General features: G+C 36.1%; 1 protein-coding gene across 1 annotated transcript in view; it reads right to left on the bottom strand.

Annotated features, from left to right (window-relative positions):
• GALNT12 (polypeptide N-acetylgalactosaminyltransferase 12) overlaps positions 1–25,427 on the bottom strand; it is a 45,159-nt gene that overhangs the window by 2,396 nt on the left and 17,336 nt on the right. Inside the window, exons 4-9 of the mRNA XM_074196722.1 lie at positions 21,586–21,771; positions 19,722–19,839; positions 10,861–11,037; positions 9,046–9,177; positions 8,751–8,864; positions 5,245–5,391 (exon numbers count right to left, since the gene is read on the bottom strand). Of these exons, the coding sequence (XP_074052823.1) occupies positions 5,245–5,391; positions 8,751–8,864; positions 9,046–9,177; positions 10,861–11,037; positions 19,722–19,839; positions 21,586–21,771 (874 nt within the window). The remainder of the gene's footprint in view (positions 1–5,244; positions 5,392–8,750; positions 8,865–9,045; positions 9,178–10,860; positions 11,038–19,721; positions 19,840–21,585; positions 21,772–25,427) is intronic.

Raw genomic sequence — 25,427 nt, 5'->3', positions numbered from 1 at the left:
TTTCACCTTTTACCCTGTCCCTCCTGAGAAGTATGTTGCATCTGACTACCCTCTCCCATGATCTTCCCTCTCTTCTATCACCAATCTCCCCCTCCCCTCCCCCCATCCCCCCTTATCCCATCTCTTTTCTCTCATTTTTCTCTAGGATAAGACAGATTTCTATACCATATTGTTACGGAATGTGTTGTGTGCATGTCATTTCTTCACTGAGCCATTTCTGATGAGGATTCCTCCTCACCTTCCCCCCTTCTACTCCATTGCAAAAGCTTTTTCTTGACTCTTTTACATGAACTGTCTTAGCCTATTCTACCTCTCCTTTCCCTTTCTCCCAGTACTATCCTTTATCACCTGTTGTCTCCATCTTTATACTATATTATACCATTAAATTCAATTCCCTCCTAATGCCTTGTCTATATATGTTCCTTCTAACTGCTCTTATAAATGAGAAGATTCATATGAGCTATCAGTATCTTCTTCTCATGCAGGAATACATGCAGTTCCATATCATTAAATCCCTTATAATTTGCCCTTCCTGTTCACCCTCTCTATGGTTCACCTGAGTCCTATACTTGGAGATCAAACTTTCTATTCAGCTCTGGTCGTTTTAACAGGAAAGTATGAAGTCCCCTGTTTCATTGAATGTCAATTTCTTCCCTTTCAAGAGGATGCTCAGTTTTGTTGAGCAGTTGATTCTCAGTTGTAATCCAAGCTCTTTTGCCTTCTGGAATATCATATTCCAAGCCCTACAAACCTGTAATGTAGATGCTGTCAGATCCTGTATAATCCTGACTGTAGTACCATGGTAGTTGAATTGTTTCTTTCTGGAAGCTTGTAGTATTTCTCTCTGACTTCAGTTTTGGAATTTGGCTACAATATTCCTGGGAGGTTTTTTTTGGGGGGGGGAGAATTTCTTTCAGGAGGTGATTGGAGGATTCCCTCAATTTCTATTTTACCCCCTGCTTCTAGGATCTCAAGGCAATTTTCCTGAATTACTTCTTGAAAAATGAAGTTTAGGTTCTTCTCCTGGTCATGACTTTCAGGTAGCCCAATAAATTTTAAATTATCTCCCCTGGATCTATTCTCTAAGTCAGTTGCTTTTTCAATGAGATATTTCACATTTTCTTCCAGTTTTTCATTCTTTTGAGTTTTTTTATTGTTTCTTGATTTCTCGCAGTCATCAGCTTCCTTTAGCTCCAATTTACATTTGAAGGAGTTGTTTTCTTCAGAGAGCTTTTGTATCTCCTTTTCCATCTGGCCAGTTCTGCTTTTTAAAGCATTCTTCTCCTCACTGACCTTTTGGACTGCTTTTTCCATTTGACCTAAACTGGTTTTTAATATGATTATTTTCTTCAACATTTTTGTATCTCCTTCACCAAACTGCTGGTCTGGTTTTCATGATTTTCCTTCATCATTCTCATTTCTCTCCCTAATTGTTCCTCTACCTCCTGTAACTTGATTTTCAAAGTCTTTTTTGAGCACTCCCATAGCCTGAAACTAATTCCTATTTTCTTGGAGGTTTTGGATACAGAAGCTTGGACTTTGTCATCTTCTGAGTGTGTGTTTCTCTCCTCCATGGGACCAAAGTAATTTTCTATGGTCAGGTTCTTCTATTTCTGTTCATTCATTTCCTCAGCCTATAACTGGTTTACCACACTTCCAAAGTTTTGGGTGATTTTGGACCTGAATTCCTTCAAGGTCTTATGAGAGGGTCTGGCTGCTATCCTGGCTTGTGCTCTGGTCTGTGGATGACCACAAGCATTATCCTGTGCCCTAGAGCTATAAGGAGGGTGCCTCTCCACTTTGGTAGTATGGGGGCTCAGACTGGACCCTGGATCTGAGTGGGTAAACAACAGAGTCCTGCCCCAGGAATAGCTGAGAGATCTCTGTAGTCTCTCCCCACCCCCTTACTTGTCCATGGGCTGAACCATCTGGAAGCAGCTGCTGGGTGACTGTTCAGGTTCCTGCTGCAAGAGGCCAGCACTGGCCCAGGCTCCACATGCACTATGGTGCGCAGAGTTCTCTCACCTTCAAGACGTCCCAGCAGTTCCTGGGCCAAAAGGTCTGGAAACCACCCCATTGCCACCAACCAAGATGCCCCAAGGGCTGTTCCTGGAAGGTTGGAGCTGGTTTGCTCTGATGCAGTGTTGCTGCAGCCCAGCTGTGCTACAATTCTTTCCAACCTCCCCAATGTGGTAAAATAGACTTCTCCCAAGGATCTTTCAAGTTGTCTTGACCTAGGAAATTGTATCACTCAGAATTTCTGTGGGTTCTACCCCCTCTAAATTTTGGCTAGAGTCATAATTTTACAGCTTTTGTAGCTTTTTGGGTATGAGTTTCTGGGAATTCTTGCCCTCACATTGCCATCTTGGTTCCACCCCCGTGACATATTTTAAAGAAATTTGGGGGGGGGGGGGGTTTGGAAAGTGTTGGGCCAAAACATAAACATTTTTAAAAATATGCATTATTAATGAAAGATTTTCCCAAAAGAAGGTTTTTGTGATAAAGTACATTGATTCAAATATAGGTCACCTTAAATATAGACCAGATTTGTAAGAGATCTTTTGAAAGGAAAAATTAGTTTTTTTCAGAAAATCAGTAAATTTCAGAAAAAAAAGTAAAACTACAAATATGAATTTACTACACAAGGTATACATATATATAATATATACATACATATATATATATATATATATATATATATATATATATATATACATATATATATATGTTTGTTTTTATAAATTGGACTTTTAAGCTCCAACATTTCCCTGGCCTCTTGATCATTTGATTTTTCCACAATTTTAGGTTTTATACAAACTAGAAATTAAAGATAGGGTCTAGACTTGTATAAAAATGATTTTTAATGGTAAGTTCATGAGAAAATAGGATCTGTGTAAGTGTATATAAATCCTAAATGTCTTAATCAAAATTTTTGAACCTATAACAATCTAGGAATATTTGCATGTGAAGCCATCATAAAAAAGGGCAAAATAATTCTGAGGGTCCTCTCTTTCTCTATGACCATAAAAATCTTTTTCAAGGGAGGGCTCCTTTTTAATGATTTGAAACCTATAATTGCTTGCAGATAGGTATTAATGAAACAGCAAGATGTTGAGGGGGAGTGATAAAGACAATAATTGTTGTACTGCCTTCCTAACTGGAATAACAATCAATTATTTACTGATGATACTTAAGGTTACTATGGCAGATCCAGGTACATATTCCTCCTAGGAATTTCACTTTGGTGATAGGGAGGGGAATGTATAGAAATAGGGAAAATTTAAAGACTAATGTGCAGACCGGTAGTAGAGGTTCCAAACCAAGGAACTGCCTGGTGGACATCTAAGTATGGTTATAAGCTAAATATGCTTGCTTCTCAGCTATATAAAGTTAAATTTACTCTACTTAGTTCCAAGACTAAGACCTAATAAGTGGAATTTAAGGAAGACAAAAATTTGACTCAATAGATGAAATAATTTCCTAACAATAATGGTGGATTGAAAAATGGTATGAATTACACTGGGAATAGTAGTAAGGGATCAATGGATGTATTCATACAGAGAGGCTACAGATGCTTCTGGATTAAAAGTCTCAGGAAGGGAATTACTCAGACTTTGTGGAATGGGGAAATAGCTTTCTATTGACAAAATATAAGATTATCTAGTTCTAGTTGGATCTGTCCTTTAAGGAGATGCAGTTCTAGTATACTTGAAAAAACTTGATGAAACAGAACAGGATGAATGTAGGAAAACATACTGAAGGGCAAACAAGAATAATTTCAGTTTAACCCAATTCCTCCATGCAATTTTTGAGTGCTTACAATGTGCTAGACAATATGCTCAACATTAGAAATATCATTTTGAGAGCCAAAAGGGACCTCAGTAGCCTCCAGTATATGCTGTACATGGAAGGAATGCCCACTGCAACATACCGGCCAATCCTCCTGAAAACTCCTAAGGGAGGGGGACCCATTACCTCTTGAAACAATCCATTTCCCTTTAAGTCTACTCAGATTACTAGGAATATGTCAAGCCAAATTTGACTCATTTTGACTTCTTTTGCCCTCTGGAGTCAAACAGAACAAGTCAAATCTCTCTTCAACATGAAAGCCCTTTAAATAATTGAAGTTAGCTATCAAATCCCCCTGAGGCTCTTCTTCAGGCCAAACACGTCCAATTTCTTCAACACATCCTTATAGTACATGGACATATGGACAATAGTCCTTCACTAATCTAGTTGCCCTTCTCTGAACACTCCACAGACTATAGAAATCCTCTTTAAACCCTGGAACCCTGGGCAATACCTACACCCAGTGATGGGAAACATCATGTACCAAGATAAGTATATTTAAAATAAATACAAATTATTGCAAGGTCGAGAGAATATCTTGAATCATTATTCAAGAAATCAAGTAGGGGGCAGCTAAGTGGCACAATGGATAGAGCACCAGCCCTGGAGTCAGGAGTACCTGAGTTCAAATCCGGCCTCAAACACTTAATAATTACCTAGCTGTGTGGCCTTGGGCAAGCCACTTAACCCCATTTGCCCTGCAAAAACCTAAAAAAAAAAAAATTCAAGTAATCCTCCTCTAGGAACAAGTGAGTAGTTGAGTTATACTTTGAAGGAAGTTAAGAATTCTACTAGTAAGAGATGAGGAGAGTATTTCAATCATGGGGTCTATGAAAAAGTAAAGGTGTAAGAGATGGAACAAGAAATAAGTCAGTTTGGTCTAAATATAGAGGAATAAGAATAAAGGATATGTTAGATCCAGATTTGTGAAAGGACAAATGCCCAAAAGAAGAATATTTTAACTTAGAAATAATAAAAGCCACTGACAATTCTTGAGTGACCTGGTCAGACTTGAGATTTCAGGCAATCAGAAAGACCACGATTAAAAAGGTAGAAGAGACAAAAGGAGGGAAACTAGGAAACAGAGATACTTCTATAAGAAAAGACTGAGAAGAAGGATTGCTCATCAAGAATAATGTGTTCTATTTGGACTCAATAATACAAGTGCTAGGTCTATACCTCAAGAAGAGCAAAGAAAGAGGAAAATTACCCATATGCCCCCAAAATTCTATAGTATCTCTTTTCACAATAGTAAGGAACTGAAAGCTACAGTGGTGCCCATCAACTAGAGAATGGATAGATAAATTTTGAAGACAAAAGTATAAATGACATTTTATGTTAATACTTGGAATCAAGGGTACTGGAAGAGATTAGGACATAAAATGATATACCTACCTCTTTAAAAATAAATATCTGATTGTCTGGGGCATTTTTATAACAAAGATGCATGGTCAGATGGTCAGTGCCTACATCAACTGCTACACAGGCTTCTGGTTGGCGGGTATTATAACGTAGTTCATTCTTTGAAGTATATTCAAAAAACTATGAAAATGAGACAGGGAACAAATAAATGATACAGACACAAGATATGAACATAAATACTTCTGAACAATAAAAACATCCCTATAAGTATTAATATATTCTCTGTTCCTTTTTTATAGTAGACACTTAATAAATGCCTATTGATTGACTGACTAATCTGGTTCATATGGGGAAAGGGATGCTTCTAGGAAGAAACTACCCCCCCCAAAAAAAGTGGGCTGAATACCACTAAGAGTTCAAACTGATCAACAGAATTGCTGTGCAAAAGTATGTACAAAATGTATGTACAAAAATATTTATAGCAGCTCTTTTTGAGAGGATGCTCATCAATTAGGAATGGCTAGACTTAATGGATGTGATGGAGTACTTGTATTCTGTAAGAATTCATGAGCAGGGTGTATGTATTTCAGAAAAACTGGGAAAGACTTATATGAACTGATACTGAGTGAAGTAAGCAGAACACCTTAAGAGCAACATTGTATAATAATCAACCATAATAGTCTTAGTTCTCTCAGCAATACAATGATCAAAGAAAATTCTAAAAGACATTTGAAGGAAAATGCTGTTCACATTCAGATAAAGTGCTATGGAGTCTGAATGTAGACCAGGCATACTATTTGTACTTTTTCTAAAAATTGGTTTTATATTTTTTCTTTCATGGATTTTTCCTGGAGTCAGGAGTACCTGACTTCAATTCCGGCCTCAGACACTTAATAATTACATAGCTGTGTGACCTTGGGCAAGCCACTTAACCCCATTTGCCTTATAAAAATCTAAAAAATATGTGCCTATACATGACTATACATGTATAACCTATACTAGATTAACTCATTATGGGGAGAAGGGAAGTAAGAAAGGGGAAGTACAAAAATATGGAACTCAAAAGCTTACAAAAAATGAATGATGAAAAGCATCTTTTGCATGTATTTGAAAAATAAAACAATCAAAAAAAGGAAAAGTGAATGTTGAAAACAATCTTTACATGAAATTAGAAAAAAGTAAAATAGAATTTTTTTAAAAAGAGAAACCAAAAACAAATTAACATAGAAAAAACATTGCAGTCATATGACTTTCAAGTAACAGTCAAGATCATTTACTAAATGGCTATTATTTGTACAGGAGAAAACAAAGACAAAATGAAACAATGATGACATTGTATACTATATAAGGTTACATATTCACTTCCTCATTTATCATTGGTATTTCCCCATCTCCAGTGTGTCTATCTTTCTTGGATCATATCACAAAAAAACCAATGATGGTTCCACATTTCACAATATGACATTAAGATCTTTTCCATCTGGTCACATTTTGTCTCCCTAATGTTTATTCACCTCTATTCTCCCACATAAACACTCCAATTTTAACATCCAGAGCCACTTGCAAATCAAGATTGTCTGCCTACCCATCCCCATTATGAGTAAGCTATTTATTCCAGCTATGTGTCTCAGGGTTATGGTCATATCCGGAATAGTCATAATGGGACCTTCCTGTGACCAGATGGACAAGCAAGTTACCACAATAAAAATATTGGAACTTAGGTGAATCAGGTTGAGTTAAATTATGGGTACCTAACTGAGGAACCTAGGCCAGTAAGGTGGTTCAGTGGATTGAATGCCAGATCTGGAATCAGAAAGACTCATGTTCCTGAATTCAAATCTAGCCGCAGACACTTAATAGCTCTATGTCCCTGGGCAGGTCACTTAACCCTGTTTTTCCTCAGTTTCTTCATCTGTAAAATGAGCTGGAGAAGGAAATGGCAAACCACTCCAGTAGCTTCGCCAAGACAATTCCAAATGAGGACATGAAGAGTAAGACAACTTAAGAACAAAAAGATTAGTCTAGATCTATTAAAAATTTTTTTTTAACTTGTAGCTGTTTCTTTCCCGGTTCAAATCTCCTGTCCTCTATCTCCAAGGAAGATTTGGCACTTTCCTAACTAAGGGTACCTGCTAGGGGAAAGGTATAAGCATACTGTCACATCTACAGACAAGGTGCTTTCTCCAGGTGTAACATCAGCGATCCTTGCCATACCAGCTAATCTTCCAGCAGGGGGCGCCAAGGTTTGAGGAGTTGCTAGACATGAATAAATGAATGAATGAATGGCAAAGTTGGAAGGAAGCCTTGACTTCCAAAATGGTCATCTAGCAAAACTTTGCACATATTTCTCAGAAGTGAAAAACAAACAAACAAACAAAAAAACCTGAATCCAAAGAACCAGATCTTCCAACAGAGGAATTCAGAACTGATCAGGATTCTTGACATCCAAACCAACCACAATACAGAATTCCCTCTCTGCTTATTCTCTGTGTGACTTTTGGACAATCAATTCACTAACAGAGTGGTGATTTATTAAGCATCTACTAGATGCTGGGCACCATACCGGAAGCTCTGGAGACAAATACAATGAAAGAAACAACTTCTACTTTCAAGAAATTTACACACTAATGGGGGAGAAGTAGTTGTGAAAATAACATTCACAACATATTTACATAAACAAAATTACTGACAAAAATAATTAACATAAATAAATACAAAGTAGTTGAATACAACTTGGTTTGAAAAGGAGGACTTTAGCAACTGAAAGAATCAGAAAGTTTTCATACAGAAGTTGATGCTGAGTTGATGCTGGAGTGAAATATCCTTTAAGAAAGGGAATGAATTACAGGTATGGAGAGAAGAGATATGTACAACAAGGTTGGAACCTTCCTGAGACTCAATTTCCTCATTTGTAAAAAAAAAAAAAAAAGATTATTTAAATGAAATTCAATCACGTTTTCTATTGTTCCAAAAAATAAAGGATCATAATTTATAACTGTGAGACCAAAAAAAGAAGCAAATTAGGTCAGAATCAAGATTAATTAATACTGGTTACCAGTGGTCATTGTATCCTCTAGAAGCAGTCCTGACAACAGAAAAAAAATTTTAAATGGGCAGGAAAGGGATTTGTAAAATGCATATCTTAAATTCTATCCTAGGCAACAGGAATAGGATTTGGTCCAACAAATTTCAAAGTCAAGGTAAAATGTTAGACAGAGAATTCCTGAGCTAATTATTGGGCTTCTCTGGGCTTCAATTTCATCATCTTCAAAAATGAGGAAGATAATACCAGTACCGCTTCTCTAGAGTAATATTGTGAGGATTAAATAACATAACGTTAATATGTAAAAACATTTTGAAGATGAGGAAGCATTATGCAAATGGAATAATGTTATTATTGAAAATGGTTTAACTTTGCAGCCATGTGGCCAATCCACAACAATTCTGGGGTGTACTCACCTTTATAATTGAATTAAAGAAATGTGATCAGTATTCAAATACTGTCCCTCCCAAATATAATGCTGATGAAAAATGCTTACCTGGTTCTGTCCCATTCCATGACAAAGATAAAGAATGACTTGGCTTCCTGTTATTTCATTTTCACTGGGAGGATTATAGTCAAAACAGTAATCTGCCATTCCTTTGTTTACCAACTAAATAAAAGAACATATGAAATATCATTTTAGACATAGATATGTTAGTCTGCACACATGCAATCAACCAATCATCTTTAACATTCCCAAATTACTATCATCATCATAATTATTTTTAAGAGAAAAAAAGGAGCTAAACAGCAGGAGACATTCTCAAGCAAGAACTAAGTCCTCTACTTACCATTCCAAAGTAACCTGGTCTGTCTTCAGGAATGTGAAGCTCTGGATATACATTCTGTAGGAACCATCCAAAATCCTTACATTTAAGTTTAGCACGAAGTTCTCGCCTTTCTGTTACATCTCCAAATGGTTCCTTGGGGAAAGTCAATCAATTTTAGAACTTAGCCTTTCATATTAGCCTCATCAGATCTCAACAATAAATTCCCACATTCAGCTGTACCTATCCAGATCCCATCTCTCTCATTCAAAGTTCAGGCTAAATCTATTTCTTCTCTGAAGCCCACATTGACACCTCAGCCCAGAGTAATTTCCCTTTTCTCTGAACTCATAGCACTTAGAGGCTAGAAAACTTTTGGCACTTGGCATCATGGAATTCAATCTTTTTTTTCAAGGTTTTTGCAAGGTAAATGGGGTTAAGTGGCTTGCCCAAGGCCACTCAGCTAGGTGATTATTAAGTGTCTGAGACCAGATTTGAATCCAAGTACTACTGACTCCAGGGCTGGTGCTTTATCCACTGCACCACCTAGCCGCCCCATTGAATTCAATCTTATGAATCCTAGGCCATCTCTTGTGCTGATATATATGATAGTATTCTGTAGTACATTTCATTATAGATCCAAGGAATTAAAAAAAAAAACTTAAGGAAACTAAAGAAATTAAAACAACTAAATTTTACATTAAAAAATACAAATTTTTTTAAAATGAGACACAAAAAATGTTTTTGAAGATATTAGGGAGATATTAGGAGATATTATTGAGCATGGTCTAGTTATATTGCCTTGTTATTTAGCTCTTATATTTGTACCAACTTTTCACATATGCATATATTGTATCTCTGCTTGAATTTTTATTTTATTAATTTAATTGAAATTTTATTTTATTTTTCCAATTATATACAATGGTAGTTTTCATAATTCATTCATTTGCAAATTTATGAGTTCCACATTTTCCTACTATCCTCCCTTCCCTCCTCCCTCCTCATGGTGGCAATAGACGGGTAAAAGTTACACATGTACGTTCACGTTGACCATATTTACACATAAGTCATGTTTTCACTTGGATTTTTAAGTTCTATGAAGACAAAGGACACTTACATTTTTGTTATATCTCTAATACTGTTTAATGAAATGCTGTGTACATAACAGAGACTCAATAAATACTGAGTACGTGAAGGACTTATTTGTATAATAAGTATAGGGAGAACTTGATCAATCACTGAGAAGCTGGGGTTAGCATGAAGTCGAAGGATCTACAGACAAGTAGAGTCAGATATCATACCTAATAATATGATACGGAGCAACAACTTATAACAAGAAGGCTAAAGCAGAAGAACTAGATTTTGTTGATCCCATTATCAAGGCCACTCAACAGAAAAGTCCAAAGCCAAATAGAGGTTGTTGTTTTTGTTTATTTATGTCAGTTGTGCCCAACTCTCTATGACCCCATTTGGGGTTTTCTTGGCAAACATCCTGAAGTGGTTTCCTTCTCCAGTTCATTTTACAAATAAGGAAAATGAGGTAAACATGATTAAGTGATTTGCCAAGGGTCACAGCTAATAAGTCTCTGAGGTCATATTTGAACTCAGGTCTCTCTGACTCTAGGTCTGACACGCTATCCACTGTGCCACCTACCCTGCTTTGTCAGGATCAGGAAGAAACCCTAATTCAGTCTCATTGTGAAACAAAGTAGCCTGAAGTCATAAAAAAGAATGCAGGAATGAGGAGGAGACATCATCCTTAAACACAACAATGAATGGAGGAAAAGTCACAATGAAACCCATTCAGGTTAATGGCAAAGGAATTCCTTACAAACTTACCTTTCGTGCATGCATGTTTCGGTGGTAATAGATTTCTTTATATTCATCCATCCAGACTTCAGCAGCACGGACACTATTGGCCAAAGCCTTGCTCCGTGAGTAAGGAGCTTGTTTAGGGAAGACATGACCTACGTGAGAACAAGGGTGGATCTCAAGACTTCCTCCACACTGCCAGATCTAAACATACAACATTGGTGGTGAATCAGAGGTCAGAAGTTGCCATAAGATCACTGAACATTGTGATATGTAAGCACCTCACTTTTACCTTTTTCTAAATGTTCCAATACACAAAAGCACACAGTGTTGTAGTCACGATTTTCCTCAATCTGTTTACTTTATTCTGCATCAGTTCATTCCTTACAAATACAAATTTAATTTTTTAAACACTTTGTTGCTATCTTTGTTTTAAACATCACTTGTATTTCTAAATACATCTTTCCTCCTTTGTGCATGAGGAACTTAAAAATAGTAGAAAGAATATCACCTCACTGCTTAAAAATACTCACCATTGTCACATATGTGGTCAGATTTTTTTTTTCAGTCTTTGGTAGAGGGAGTTTCCACATCTGGGAGATCCCTACCACGAAATTACAGGTCTAGTCTCTGTCACCTATCCCCAGTAATGTGAAAACTTGATAGTCCCATGATGGCACCAGCATGAAGGACTCCCAGTGTGAGAATTCTTTTCAGTGATGTGTTCTGCAACTCATGGTGTTGACTGGGGTCCAAAAAGGTCACATGACTAGTGTCAGAGCTGGAAAACAAGTCTTCCTTGGGAATGTGAGGATAGCCAGAAGAGGAAATTCCCAACAAGTGAAATAGACTTTTTAGAAGGGCCAGCCAAATAGCTCTGAGGTTATAGAAAGAACCAAGGATAGGGAGTACTTCTATTATTATTATTATTATTATTATTTTTATTATTATTATTATCATTGCAAGCAATAGGGTTAAGTGGCTTGCCCAAGGCCACACAGCTAGGAATTATTAAGTGTCTGAGAACAGATTTGAACTGAGGTACTCTTGACTCCAAGGTAGGTGCTCTATCCACTGCGCCACCTAGCTGCCCCCATTTATTATTATTATTATTAACAATAACAATAATAATGATGATAGAATTTATATAGCACTTCACAAATATTATCCCATTTGACCTTCACAACAAGTTGGGAAGTTGGTACTGTGGTTATCTCCATTTTGCAGATGAGGAAACTGAGGTAGAGAATAAGTGATTTGCCAAAGGTCACTCAGCTAGTATATCTTTGAACATGTATTTGAACTCAGGTCTTTCTGACTCCAGGTTCAGTGCATTATCTACCATTCCACCTAGCTACCTATAAATACAGTAGTCAGAAATATGGTTAGTTGTTTTTGTTTTTGTTTTTACTGTTTGAATTGGAAGTCTTTATTCTTTAGACTTGTCCATGTTTATGCTTTTATGATTTGTCTTGATTTTTCCTTCATGTCTTAGTAAATTTTCTCTTAAAAATTCTAAGTATAATTTAGTTGACCTAGGGAAAAGATTTTTCCTACACTTAGGTCAATACAGAAAATTGGAAGCAGCATATTTATACAGATTGGGTGTGGTGGTGACAATATTTAAAACTACTTCAGAGTCAACAAAGATTCTTTAGAATTGCAAGCCCTAGTATGAGTTAGGATCTCTGTAACTATTACAATCTCTCCTTTCCTGTCTGATGCATTATATTACATACTGAGTTATATATTAAACATAACATTTTTATGATTCAGAGTCAATCACTTTGAACATTAGCTATTTTGCCATGCTATGTCCTTCTGTCTTTTGGGGGAATAACCTTTATCTCTAAACTAATAATACCCTAAATCACTGTGCTCTGAGGGTTTTTCCATTTGCTTTTTATACACTTTAAATGTTTTTTTCTGTCTTCTGTCTTAAAAATTACCCTCAAATTACTAAAAAGCCACAGTTAAAGACTCCAAGATTGTGCTATTTCACTTTCCTACAATATGACTTGAACTATTTCCCCACAGATCCTGAATAATAAGAAAGAAGAAACATATACACTCACAACACACACACATATATGTATAGAAGAAAGAGAGTGGAAATGTAAGAAAAGGAAGATGAGGGGCAGCTAGGTGGCACAGTGGATAGAGTACCACCCCTTGGAGTCAGGAGGACCAAAGTTTAAATATGACCTCAGACACTTAAATTGCCTAACTATGTGACCTTGGGCAAGTCACTTAACCCCAGGCAAAAAAACAAAAAAAAGTGTAGACTGAAACAAAAATGAGAGTAAAAAAGAAAAATGAACCAACAGCTTCATTAAATTTTTATATTAAATAATTATGTGAATTTTTACTTTAAACAAAACATAATAGAAATATTTGAAACAACAGTTTCGCTCTAAACCCTAATTTAAACAAGAAAAACAAACAACAGTTTTTACACCCAGAAAAATGGCTTCCCAAAAAAGAAAGTCAATGTTGAATAGGATGCAGGAAGACAGAAACTCTGTGGAATAATTTTGGAAAACAATGTGGAATTATTCTTTTAAAAAAAATTTAGCTAAAACATTCCTATCCTTTGAGCTGGAAATCCCTTTGCTGGGAATATATTCCATAGATTGGAGAATGATAGATATACTACAAAAGATTCACAGCAGCATTTTGGGGAGGGGGGAAAGAACAAAAATTGGAAACAAAAAAGGTACCTGCTGATCATAAAATGGCTAACAAACTATGGTACATGAACACAATAGACTATTACTATACCAAAGCAAATAATGACTATTAATAAGTCAGAGAAACATGGGAAGACATATGTACATTAATTATTGCAGGGTGAAGAAGCAGGCAATAAATACAATGACAATAACAACATAAGTAGGAAAAAAAAGAAAACTGAACTCCAAAGAAGTATCTCTTTGATAACTTGAGAAAAGTATCTCTTGCCACTATCTCTGTCCTTTTTTTTCTGCAGATAGGAGGGCTATGATTATGCACTACTTCATTTACCATCAGACATAGTTAAAATATGGGTTGTTTCTGCTTAATGTTTTTTCTTCTTTCTTTTTACATTTTTTATTACAAGGAATAGTTCACTAGGTACAGAAACAAAAAAATGACATTAAAACAAAAGATAGCAATAAAACTTTTAAAAATTAAATTACATTAAAAGTAAATGAATATCTTATAGAGTAAACCAATTTAAATAATGACTACAACTGAAACAAGGAAAACAATTCTGAAATACTTGCAGAATTACAGTTAATGCCATGATCCCAGAAGATAATGATGATGGTTTACCATTCTCTTGGTAGAGAAACAAAGGAGAATGAGAAATGTATTTTCAGGTAGGGTCAATGAGTAGATCTGTTTTACTTTGATAATACTAATTTGTTACAAGAGATGAATTGCAAGGGGGAGCAGAGTAAGAATGATGCCAAAATGAAAAAGAAAAGAAAGAAAAGACTTTCAATGAAACATTTAAAAATGTACAGAAGAAAGAAAAAGAAAGTTCAGAAAGGTACACTGAAACCAGGACAGTATTTGTAAAGCAGTGTTAAATTTACAATATAATATTTTTAAGAAAGATACACACACAGACATACACAAAAGAGATTCATTGGTCTCAAAGGCAACTTTGTTTTTCTGTTCCTCCTTGTATATAAAAATAGGTTACTAGGTGCTGCTGTGAATAAAATGTGGGACCAGAGTTAGAAAGACAAGAGTTCAAATTTAGCCTTAGGTACTTCCTAGCTGTGGAATCCTGGGCAAATCATTTAACCTCAATTTACCTCAGTTTCCTCATCTGTAAAATGGAAATAAAAATAGCATTCACCTGCCCAGGATTATTATGAAGATCAAATTAGAAAATAATTATACAGAACTGGGTACAGTTCATTCACTTAGTGTATATACATATACATATGCATACACACACACACACACACATACATATGAATTTTAGGAAGTAAGTTAGAAAAGTGCTCATTTCTGTTGCTTGATGTTTGTTGATTCAAAATAATTAAAGGAATTTCTATTTAAAAGAAAATGTACCTCCTTTCCCTTCACTTATAGAGTACACTAACTTAAAGGAGAGGACTATGAATATGAAGTCCAGCACATACAATCAAATATGGTCAGTGTTTTTGGTTTTTCATAAATTTCTCCCCCCCGATTTTTAATATTTATTTTAAGGGAAGGCTCACTAAGTCAAAGAGAAGGATAGATTCCAAAATAAATAACAAATAATAGCAAAAAGCATCAATGAAAATGAAATTTGTTTTTAAAATAGAGGAAAACATTCTAAAAAGAAATGCTTTTACTTTTAAGGAAATCACTTTGAGGTCATATTGTTTCAAAGTTTGCAAAAGCATAAAAAATATTGGATCCTTAAAAGAAAGCAAAATAAAACTATTTATATCACATTTTTAGAGGGTCCAGGAAGTAGTAATGAATAGCAATCAAAGAGCGATACTTTCTTAACCTTTAAAGGTACTTCAGGGCCCTTAGAAATGAAGAAAGCCGACTCTTTTCTACACCATCCCTGCCAAGAAATAAATGGCACTATTCTCCAATCCAAAGGAATGAAGTGTTACACATAATATGTGAAAAATATAGACAACTGAATATGTAGTTTTCTTATCTAAAATTGTAATAAATAAATACATACACAAAATAGTTAAGTCCTTACTGATGAAAACCCCTTATTGATTGATCATCAATTGATCTTTATTTTGTAAATAGAGACCAAAAATAAAGCTCACAATAAATATTGCCTGCATAAATCTTTTTTCTATAGTTGTTTTCATGTGGTCTGCCCCATTAAACTAAGAATTCCTTGAGAGAATGAACTATCTTTTGTCTTTCTTTGTAATCATGGTATATAACAGTGTGGGGAACATAGAAGGCACAGAATAAATGTTTACTGATTGTTCAGTGTTAAAGGATTTGTTCCTTAGTACTTTAAAAAAATAAAATTAAAAGTAATTGAGAATTTACAGTTTAAAGTGAACTGATTATCTATCCAGATAGACTGGATGCAAGAAATTTTTCTTTTGGATTCTTGATACATTTATCTTTATTATTTATTTTGTTGATGTTATCTGTTTGACATTACTCAATGGACAAGCTGTAGAGCAAGGGCTGAACATCATAATACTTGATTTCATTTCCTGTGTCCCATAGAAGGCATGATTCAGAAAGACAGCTTAACAAAAAGCAATATTAACTTCAGTTGGAAGATGCTAGCCTTAGCTGAATGAACCAACTATAACAGGGATGTGGGAAGTGGGAAGCATGTTATTTAGCCTGTTGAGCCAGAGCATTATAATGCAATTTCATCAGGGTGACCTAGGTGGTGTAGATGATTAAAGCAGCAGCCTTGGAATCAGGAGTACCTGGGTTCAAATCTGGTCTCATACACTTAATAATTACCTAGCTGTGTGGCCTTGGGCAAGCCACTTAACCTCATTTGCCTTGCAAAAACTAAAAAAAAAAAAAATAATGCAATTTCATCATTTTGCCTGATGTATTACAAATTCTCCAAATGTGGTTGTGTTTATAGAAATTTGTTAGCTTAAGAACCTATGTTACCAATAATGTTATCTGACCCCCTATACTGCCTACTTTCTGTTATTTTCCTGTTATGGACAAATAGGGGAAAGAAAATGGAAATAAGTTAAATTTTTCTACTCATTAATATTGCTGGCAAAAACCTGAAAGGGGGAAATGTGATTAAGATCCCTTATATTAAAAATAAAGAGGAAAGAAGATTGGGTTGAAGGAGGAAGAGAGAGAAGGAGAGAAGGAAGAAAGGAAAAAGGAAGAAGGAAAGAAAGAGAGAGAGAAGGAAGGAAGGGAAGGAAGAAAGAGAGGGAGGGAGGGAGGAAGGAAGAAAGGAAGGAAGGAAGGGAGGGAGGGAGGAAGGGAGGGAGGGAGGAAGGAAGGAAGGAAGGAAGGAAGGAAGGAAGGAAGGAAGGAAGGAAGGAAGGAAGGAAGGAAAGTTGGTTGGTTTTGTTCTTACTTCTAATGTTTTGAGAATTTCATGTAAGAGTCTCAAATTCACCAGTCTTTCTGATCAATATGATCAGAGGTCTCCTAAATACGTCTTCTGGAAGTGTTTATCCTGGGGAGAAAAAAGATTTGATAAAACAAGAACCAAATTCATGACCTACTGTGGGTCAAGAGTAATAATTGCTTTGAGTAATAAATTTAAGAACTACACATTGGGTAGAGAGCATTTGATGGGGTCCTTTACCTAGAAAAGGTAGAATATGAAAGTAGAACACAATAGGTACCTTAAATGTTAGATCTTGAGATCATATAATTCAATGAAAAAGGTTCTGAAGGACATTAGTTACAGTGCAGCCCATACCACTCAAAGACCACATATGACTTTCCTTAAGCCATTCTGGCTGTTGGTATATGGACTATCAGTAAAACTGAGATTTATTAGAGGAAGGGATACCCAGTCTGTCCTTTTTAAATCACTAAGATTTAGGAAGAAGTTCCAAAGATCTGAATAAGAATATGACTCAATCATTTGAGAAGGTAGAAACAAGATGGTTCCTGGATATAGAAGAGTAGGAGAGAGGAGAGAGATTCAAGATGCATATATTCTTCACTTATAAAACTAGATTGGGGGCAGCTAGGTAGAGCACCAGCCCTGGAGTCAGGAGTACCTGAGTTCAACTCCGGCCTCAGACACTTAATAATTACCTAGTTGTGTGGCTTTAGGCAAGCCACTTAACTCCATTGCCTTGCAAAAACTAAAAACAAAAAACAAAAAAAAAAACCCCACTAGATTGATGAAACTTATCTTGAGATTGTTTTCTCTATGGACAATTTCAGGCTGAGATCAGGATAGTATATAGGGGTCAGAAACAGAAAGCCTATAAATATATAATTTATATAGTTGCTTTAAGGTTTATATATGTTATCTCATTTCATCCTCCCAACAACCTTTAGGTGCCAACAACCAATAGTCAGATGTTATTATTTCTATTTTATAGACAAGGCAACTAAGACAGACAAAGGGATTTGTCTATGATCACACAGCTAGTAAGTAATGGAATCAGGAAGACTTGGGTTTGAATCTTATCTCATGAAGACCCAAGTCAAAGCCAGTCTCAGATACCTTACTAGCTATATGGAAACCCTGGGGCAAGTAACTTGATTTCTGTTTACCTCAGAGGCAGAGTGGTCCATACATTCCTGGATCATCTAGAAGACTATCTTAAGTGTCCCTCATTTTTGGAAGATGCCGACTGTGAAATTAGAAACTATTCAGATAGGCAGGCAGGTAGGTAACTAAGGAAATCTGTTGACTTGCAATTTCTCCATATTAGATGCAATGCTCTAATCCAGGAACTATTGCTTAGTACTGTTATTAGATTTATTCTAACATTGTCTGGCACACAGTTGTTGTATGTGCTTCCTTTTTTCAGAGGACCAATGACATCATAGGGTGATATGTTGACTGGACTTAAGTGAAGCACAGTTAAGTAAGGTCATCAGTCTCACTTCCAGAACAATCAAAGTCCAGGGAATGACCTTAACATTGTCTGTGTCTCCACAACACCTACTTCAAGCTGCCTCCATGACCACTGGAAGGAACTGTTCTCCATCTACCCATTCTTCCAGAGGAAGCCTTCACATGCTTGGAATAGCCATCCCCTAACTTTACATTGATGAGTTTGAGGCCTGTCAGTCACCCTCAGCCTAGTTTTGTCTGTCTGCCAAGACAGTTTACCAGGGTGAAGCCACTGTAGGAGCTATAGCTACTTGGAACCTCAGGTTAGAGTTGCGTGAAAGGTGGACCCCAAAGGTGGATGAGCAGCCCTGAAAAGGGCTCCTCAAGTCCTCTCACCAGAGATGCTAGTCCTCCCTAAGCATTGCATACTCTCCTTGGAACATATTAGGCATTTAATAAACACTTGATGAGTATTGATTCTTGTCACTAATCATAAATACAAACAATGAGTTTTTTATATCAAAATTTCTTATGATTTTATGAGTGTAGAGCAGGATCAGCAAAAACTACAGTCCTCCAGCCAAATCTGGCAGAGACTTGTTTTTGTATGGTCAGTGGCTCTAGAGCTAGAGATGGTTTTTACATAACCACAACAGGATTTGGGAGCAGTAGTTTGTTGAACCCTGGCAGGGAATTGCTAGTAACTCCCCCTTAAATGCAAATGAACAATTAGTCTCATGCAATTTCCTTCAACACAAAGAGATTAAGTAATTTGCCTAGGTACTACAGTCTGTGTTAGAAGCAAGGCCATGTCTTTCTGACTCTGGAATGAGTCTCGATTCACTTATGACCCTGATCCATCTCTATTGTTGTTTGTTGTTCACTATTTCAGACTCTGGGGTTTTCTTGGCAAAGATGTGGGAATGGTTTACCATTTCCTTCTCCTGTTCATTTTATAGCTGAGGAAACTGAGACCAACAGAATTAAGTGACTTGCCCAAAATTACACAGTTAGGAAATGCCAGACTTGAACTGGGGAAGATGAGTCTTCCTGACTCCAGGTCTGGCACTCCATGCACAATGGCAACACCTAGCAGTTGGTGTATCTTTATGATCAATATAGAACAGATAATTTTAGTTTAAATTTTTGGTAAAGTTATCAGTTTGTAAAATTGATGAATGGCTATACCTGTAAAATGGGGCAACCTGAGTTAGGCACTCATACAAGAGCTAAAACATAAATCTAATAAAGGTTATGTGCTTAATGGATACATTAATATAGATGGGTGTTATAGAGAGCATTCTCACTTCTCCTTTACAAACAGACCATATCCTTACATTTAATAGAGGACAGTTGAATATTCTGCTAAAATTTAATTCAAAGAGTTAATTATAATACTTACCCTAAATGAGAACTCAAGGTTTTCTCCTCCCCATACTTCCATTCCTGTATCATAGGATCCAAGATACTCAAAATATCTCTTATTCACAGCAAAGAGTCCACCAGCCATGGTTGGGGACCTAGAAAATATTTCCATATTGATTCTAAAATAAGCAGAAAAAGCTACTGACAATGCCAAAAGGTAAATTATAGATTAATGTTCAAACTTGTTAGCACAACAAACTCAAACGCAGATTTAGGTTAGAAGCAGAAGGGAGACGTTTACATTTATTTGACCTTTTTTTTGTCTTATATACAAGGGCGCTCTCTCTCTCTCTCTCTCTCTCTCTCTCTCTCTCTCTCTCTCTCTCCCTCCCTCCCTCCCTCCCTCCCTCCCTCTGCCAAGTTTAACAGCTTCTGAGTCTTTGTAATGCTATCGCTTAGCTTCTATTATGACTAGGTTTTTTTTATGCTACCACATTTTAATCCAAATATAGGCTGTCCTGGATATAGGTAAATTAGATCTCTCTGAAATGGAAGAAAAAATTATGTATAAGTATTTAATCCTTCAGGGATTTATAATATTGTTAGCATGAGTACACCTTGTGCCGGCACAAACTGTGCAACCCTTCTATAATTCAGCAGGGAGTCTCTGAGAATCATTGTAGCTAAAAAACAAAATCCAACTCCCTATACTAGCCCAAGGATGGGTCTCTCCAGCCTTGGTTAGACTAGTCTACAGATTAACACTTATAGTTTGCCACTGAGCCTGTACCTGAAATCCTTTCAGTCTCATATCACCTGTTAACATCTGTACTCCACTGGCATAGCCAATGAAAAATTAAAGGGAGGATGTGTAGTAGAACCTAAGAAGCCTAGGACCATAAAGGAAATACATATGAGAAACAATATCAACTACCAGCTACAAGCAATTTACATAGAAGGCATATTTTGAGGGGAAAATGGCCTTTGTTTGGTATAATTTGAATTTTGGGGTATAAATGAACAATTATATCACAAGTGTTGATTCATGCACCAATGTCCCTTAGAAGAAGCAGATTCTCCCAAAGTGCTGATCCTGTCCTATCTTGCTCTCAGTGACTAGAGCATACCAAATTTGTTAAGAATAACATTTCCAATTGACCCAAAACTAGAAGGGAGAGGTAATAAGACAAATAATAGAGTTAAAATTCAAAAGTCACAAAACAAATCTGATGTCTGAACTGTCAAGACCATCAAATTTAAAAAGTATAAATTTAGTTTTGTATAATTATACAATTACAGGCTAACGCAGATTTAGTTTGTCAGTTCATTAAAAACAAAACAAACAAAAAGCCTGAGAGTTACATTCAGCAAAACCTTAATAGAAATGAGCAATGAATAATGTAACAAAGCTGGTTATTAAAAATATGGTTAATGTAATCTTGGACTCCACTAACACTGTATAGGCAAAAAAGTAACTAGTGATCTTTAATAAGGGATCTTGTGGAAAACAGAGAGGAATAATCAATTTCTTGAAGTAGGTGCCAGTGAACCAAAAAAGAATGAAATGTCCTTTTGGCATGATTTACTGTTGTTGAAGTCATTCAACACACACACACACACACACACACACACACACAGACACACACACCCTAAACAACAACCAGCTAGAGAGCCTCTAACAATATTTTTTTCTCAAGAAAGTCAATGGGAAATATTAGTCCTGAAAGGATTGACATCAAGATGGCAACCAACTGAAGATTTTTTCATGAAATTTCCTGGTCATCCAACTATTCAATTCCAAGGGTTTGCTACAAGAGGACAAGAAGAAAGATGCAGATCCATAATAAGAGTCATGGCTATGACTGACTTGCAAAAATAATAAACACGAAAAATCATCTGACCTGATGACATCAATCTTGGAACGCCTTCGTTTCTGCTCCTTCTCTGGTATAACATGCCAAGTGAATACCAATCTCCAATCAAAACCTCCAATCTGTGGCTCCCCTGAATTTCCCAAATACTCAAATGTATTCCAATCAATGACATCAATTACAGGACATACAACTGCTGATTCGTCTTCATGAATCCTGAAAATAGCAATCAGATGTTTGCCCCTTAGTAAATTTGAAAATTAAAGCTCTGCACTTCTACTTTGAAAGAGATTTGTCCAAAATTTTCAATAAGAATTTACAATTGGATTAAACTAGTCATGCTACCATGACCAAAAATGTAACTGCCTACCCTTTGAGGCAATGAACTTCCCATCATTGTCAATGTTAACATAGATGTTTGTTGACAATGTTGGGCTGTTGGAGATAGGATTCCGGCCCTGGGTGGTTGTTTGAACTAAATGAACTCCAATGTCCCCTTCAAGACTAAAACCCTATGAGAACATTGGTTGACCTTTGGTCCTTCCTATAGAACATAAGAAAGCTAAACACATTTATCAATGGTCCGTATTTAATTAATTGACATGATTAACCATGACAAAAACAATGTAAACAAAACTTCAAATAGTGATTATTATCACTGCTTTTCCTGGCTACCATAGCCAGGAAAAGTCTTAAGTCTTTAGCTATTCAATTAGTCACTCATCAAGCATTTATGAAGCACCTACTGTTTGTCCCACAAATACACTACTGGGAAATATTCAAAAGAAGCAAAAGATATCCCTGTTTTTGAGGCACTTATGATTAAGTTAGGGTGCTAGTCCATACATAAAACCATTCGAGAAAAAAATTTTTTTAACAAGGCAGTAGAGTTAAGTGACTTGTCCAAGGTCACATAGGGTATTATTAAGTGTCTGAGGCCAGATTTGAACTCAGGGCTAGTGCTCTATTCACTGCGCCATCTAGCTGCCCTCATTCAAGAAAAATTAATTCATTCTATGTCTAAGTTGAATTCAAACTATAAAAAGATAACTGCCTTAAGATTTCTGAGTAAGGAAAAGACCCTCAAGAACCAGGGAAGCAGCTTGGAAATAGTTCATGGGTCCTGAAGGAAACACAGAACTCAATTCAATCAATATTTAAGTTTCTACTTTATACAAAGAACTATGAAGGCTACAAACAGAGGTGAGGCAGAGCCTCTACATTAAAGAGTTTAAAATCTGAAAGGGAAGATAAATTAGTAAATAACTTTAATACAGGGTGAAATGTGGTAAGTGCCTTGGCAAAAGAATATGGTGTTCTTGTGGTTTCAGAGAAGGAAAAGTTGACATATTGTTGGAAGACATAGAAGTTTCCTATAGGTGGAGCCTGAGATAAACCTTGACAAACAAATTGGAGTTTGGCAGGCTAGAACGCAGAAGAAAAAAGCATGAGGAAAGCACAACCTAGCTGAAGCAAGAGAGGGCTGAATTTATTTGGGAAACAGCAAGCAGATCCATTTGGCTAAAATAGTGTTGTTCAGACCCATCATGACCTCATTTGCGGGGGTTTTCAGGCAAAGACACTGAAGTGGTTTCCTATTTTCTTCTACAGTTGGGAAAACTGAGGCAATCAGGGTGAAATGACTTGTACAGGGCCATACAGCTAGTAAAGTACTTGAGGCCAGACTTGAGCTCAGGAAGAAGAATCTTCCTGAATCAAGGTCCAGAACTTAGCTGTCCTAATGGTATGACTAGTTAGAGATAAAATTGGAGAGATAGATCAAGTCATAGTTTACAAAATTCTGAATACCAAGGACAAAGTTTGAGGTGATTCTGTAAGCAATGTTTTTGAATAGTAGTGGAAAAATCTTCTAAAAATGAAAGGAATTATCAGAAGAACTATTATTTAGAATCAGGTTCAAATCTTGTCTCCAATCCTGACTAGAGAAACAGGCAAGTTGATTAACTTTTATGAATCTCAGTTTTTTCATTAGTAAATCAGGTATCAACAAGCATTCCTTAAGTATTTTTTAATATGTTAGGCTCTAAGGAGTAGGGATGCAAAGGCAGAAGCAAAATAAGTCTTTACCCTCAAGGAGTTTACAGTCTTACAAGGAGAGACAAAATAGGCACACATGCACAATTTATGTGTGTGTATATTATATGTGTGTGTGTGTGTGTGTGTGTGTGTGTGTACTATGCATCTCTTTTGAGGAAAATTATATATATATTGAGTTCTGTTCTGGCCAGGTTGAGTTTGAGAGAAACCTTTTAAAATTTTAGTTTGAGAAATCCAAAAAGCATTTCATGATAAATAACTAGCTCCACTACAATAAGATATATAAATGTAGGAGGGCTCTGCAGAGAAATGATAATTGAGTCCGGGGAACTGACAAGGTCACAAAGTCAAAGCAAATAGAGATGGAAGAAAGTCCAAAATAAAGCTTAGGATATATCTATAGACTGGGCAGGTGGGTGGTGCTTTGGAGCTAGGAAGACCAGAGTTCAGCCAGGAAGACCAGAGTTCAAATCCAGCCTCTGACACTTTCTAACTGTGTGACCGTAGGCAATTCACTTCATCCTGTTTGCCTCAGTCTCTTAATCTGGAAAATGAGCCAGAGAAGGAAATAACAAAGCATTCCAGTATCTTTGCCCCCCCCCAAAAAAGAAACCCCAAACGAGATCATGAAGAACTGGATACAACTGAAAACAACTAAACAACAACAAATACCTCTAATTAGGAGAGGAAATAATGGATGATGACTTGGCTAGGAAGTCTCTTCTCAGGAGCTGTCAGAGAGGTTAAGAATAATGCCAACAATGAGTAGTGTCACAGAAATCCAGTTTGGGGAAAGTATATAGGAGGAGAAGGGGATCAACAGTGTCAAAGGTTGCAAAGGAAAAAAAGAAAATTGAGGACAGAGAAAAAGTCATCAATTTTAGCCATTAAAAAAAATCACATGGAACTTTGGAGAAAGCAGCTTCATTGGAGGGAGGGATCAGGGCAGAAGCCAGATTTGTAGGGAGTATTATAATGCCTTGCTTTGACTTCCTAATTAATATTTATTCTTTGATTTTGTTATTTATATTCTGAAGCTCATCAGTCTATTTTTATTGATTATACTCTCATTTGATACAGTAACAAAATAAAAGCTTACTGATGATTTTTCAAATAATCATAATTGAAAACTTCTTAGAAGGGTATCAGAAAATTGAGGTCAAGGACTTCCCTGCATCCTGTTTAAAACTTGTTAAGCTGGCTGTACTTTATATTTCTGTAGATGAATAACGATAAGTAAATATATGATTTATTACATATCATAAAATACAAAAATACCTTTTGTTTAGTTCTGGACTCTAATAAAAGTCTATTTCTGTTGAGATATGAATATATTTCATAAGGCAGTCATCCAATTCTTCATCACTTCAGGCTCAAACTGATGTAATAAATAGTCTCTTAACTGGTCTCCTGGGCTCTATCCTCCCCTTCTGCATAATGCTACCCTCCAAAATACTACCTTCATTATGTCTCTACCCTCTTTAAGAATTTATAAAAGCTCCACTAATGCTTATGTACAGGATCATATCCAGACTTGTTCATTTGACATTCAAGGACCAGTGTTAAGTTCCTCTGTTAAACAGGGATAATAATATCTGCTTAACTCAACCACAAAAATGGTTTTTGAGATCAAACAAAATCATATATGTGAAAGCACTTTGGACATATCTAAAGAATTTTACAATTTAAAAATATATGATACTAGGCCAGTATATAAAGTATGGAAGTATATAAAGCATGATACTTGTTTTCAATGAGTTTATGATAAAACTGAGAATATGCATATATGTAAGTTGTTAAATAATAAAAATGTC

The sequence above is a fragment of the Macrotis lagotis genome, chromosome 8, assembly GCF_037893015.1.
Source record: "Macrotis lagotis isolate mMagLag1 chromosome 8, bilby.v1.9.chrom.fasta, whole genome shotgun sequence".
Taxonomy (NCBI): domain Eukaryota; kingdom Metazoa; phylum Chordata; class Mammalia; order Peramelemorphia; family Peramelidae; genus Macrotis; species Macrotis lagotis.
Note: the sequence above shows the minus strand (reverse complement) of the source record. Positions and strands in the feature narration are given on the sequence as shown.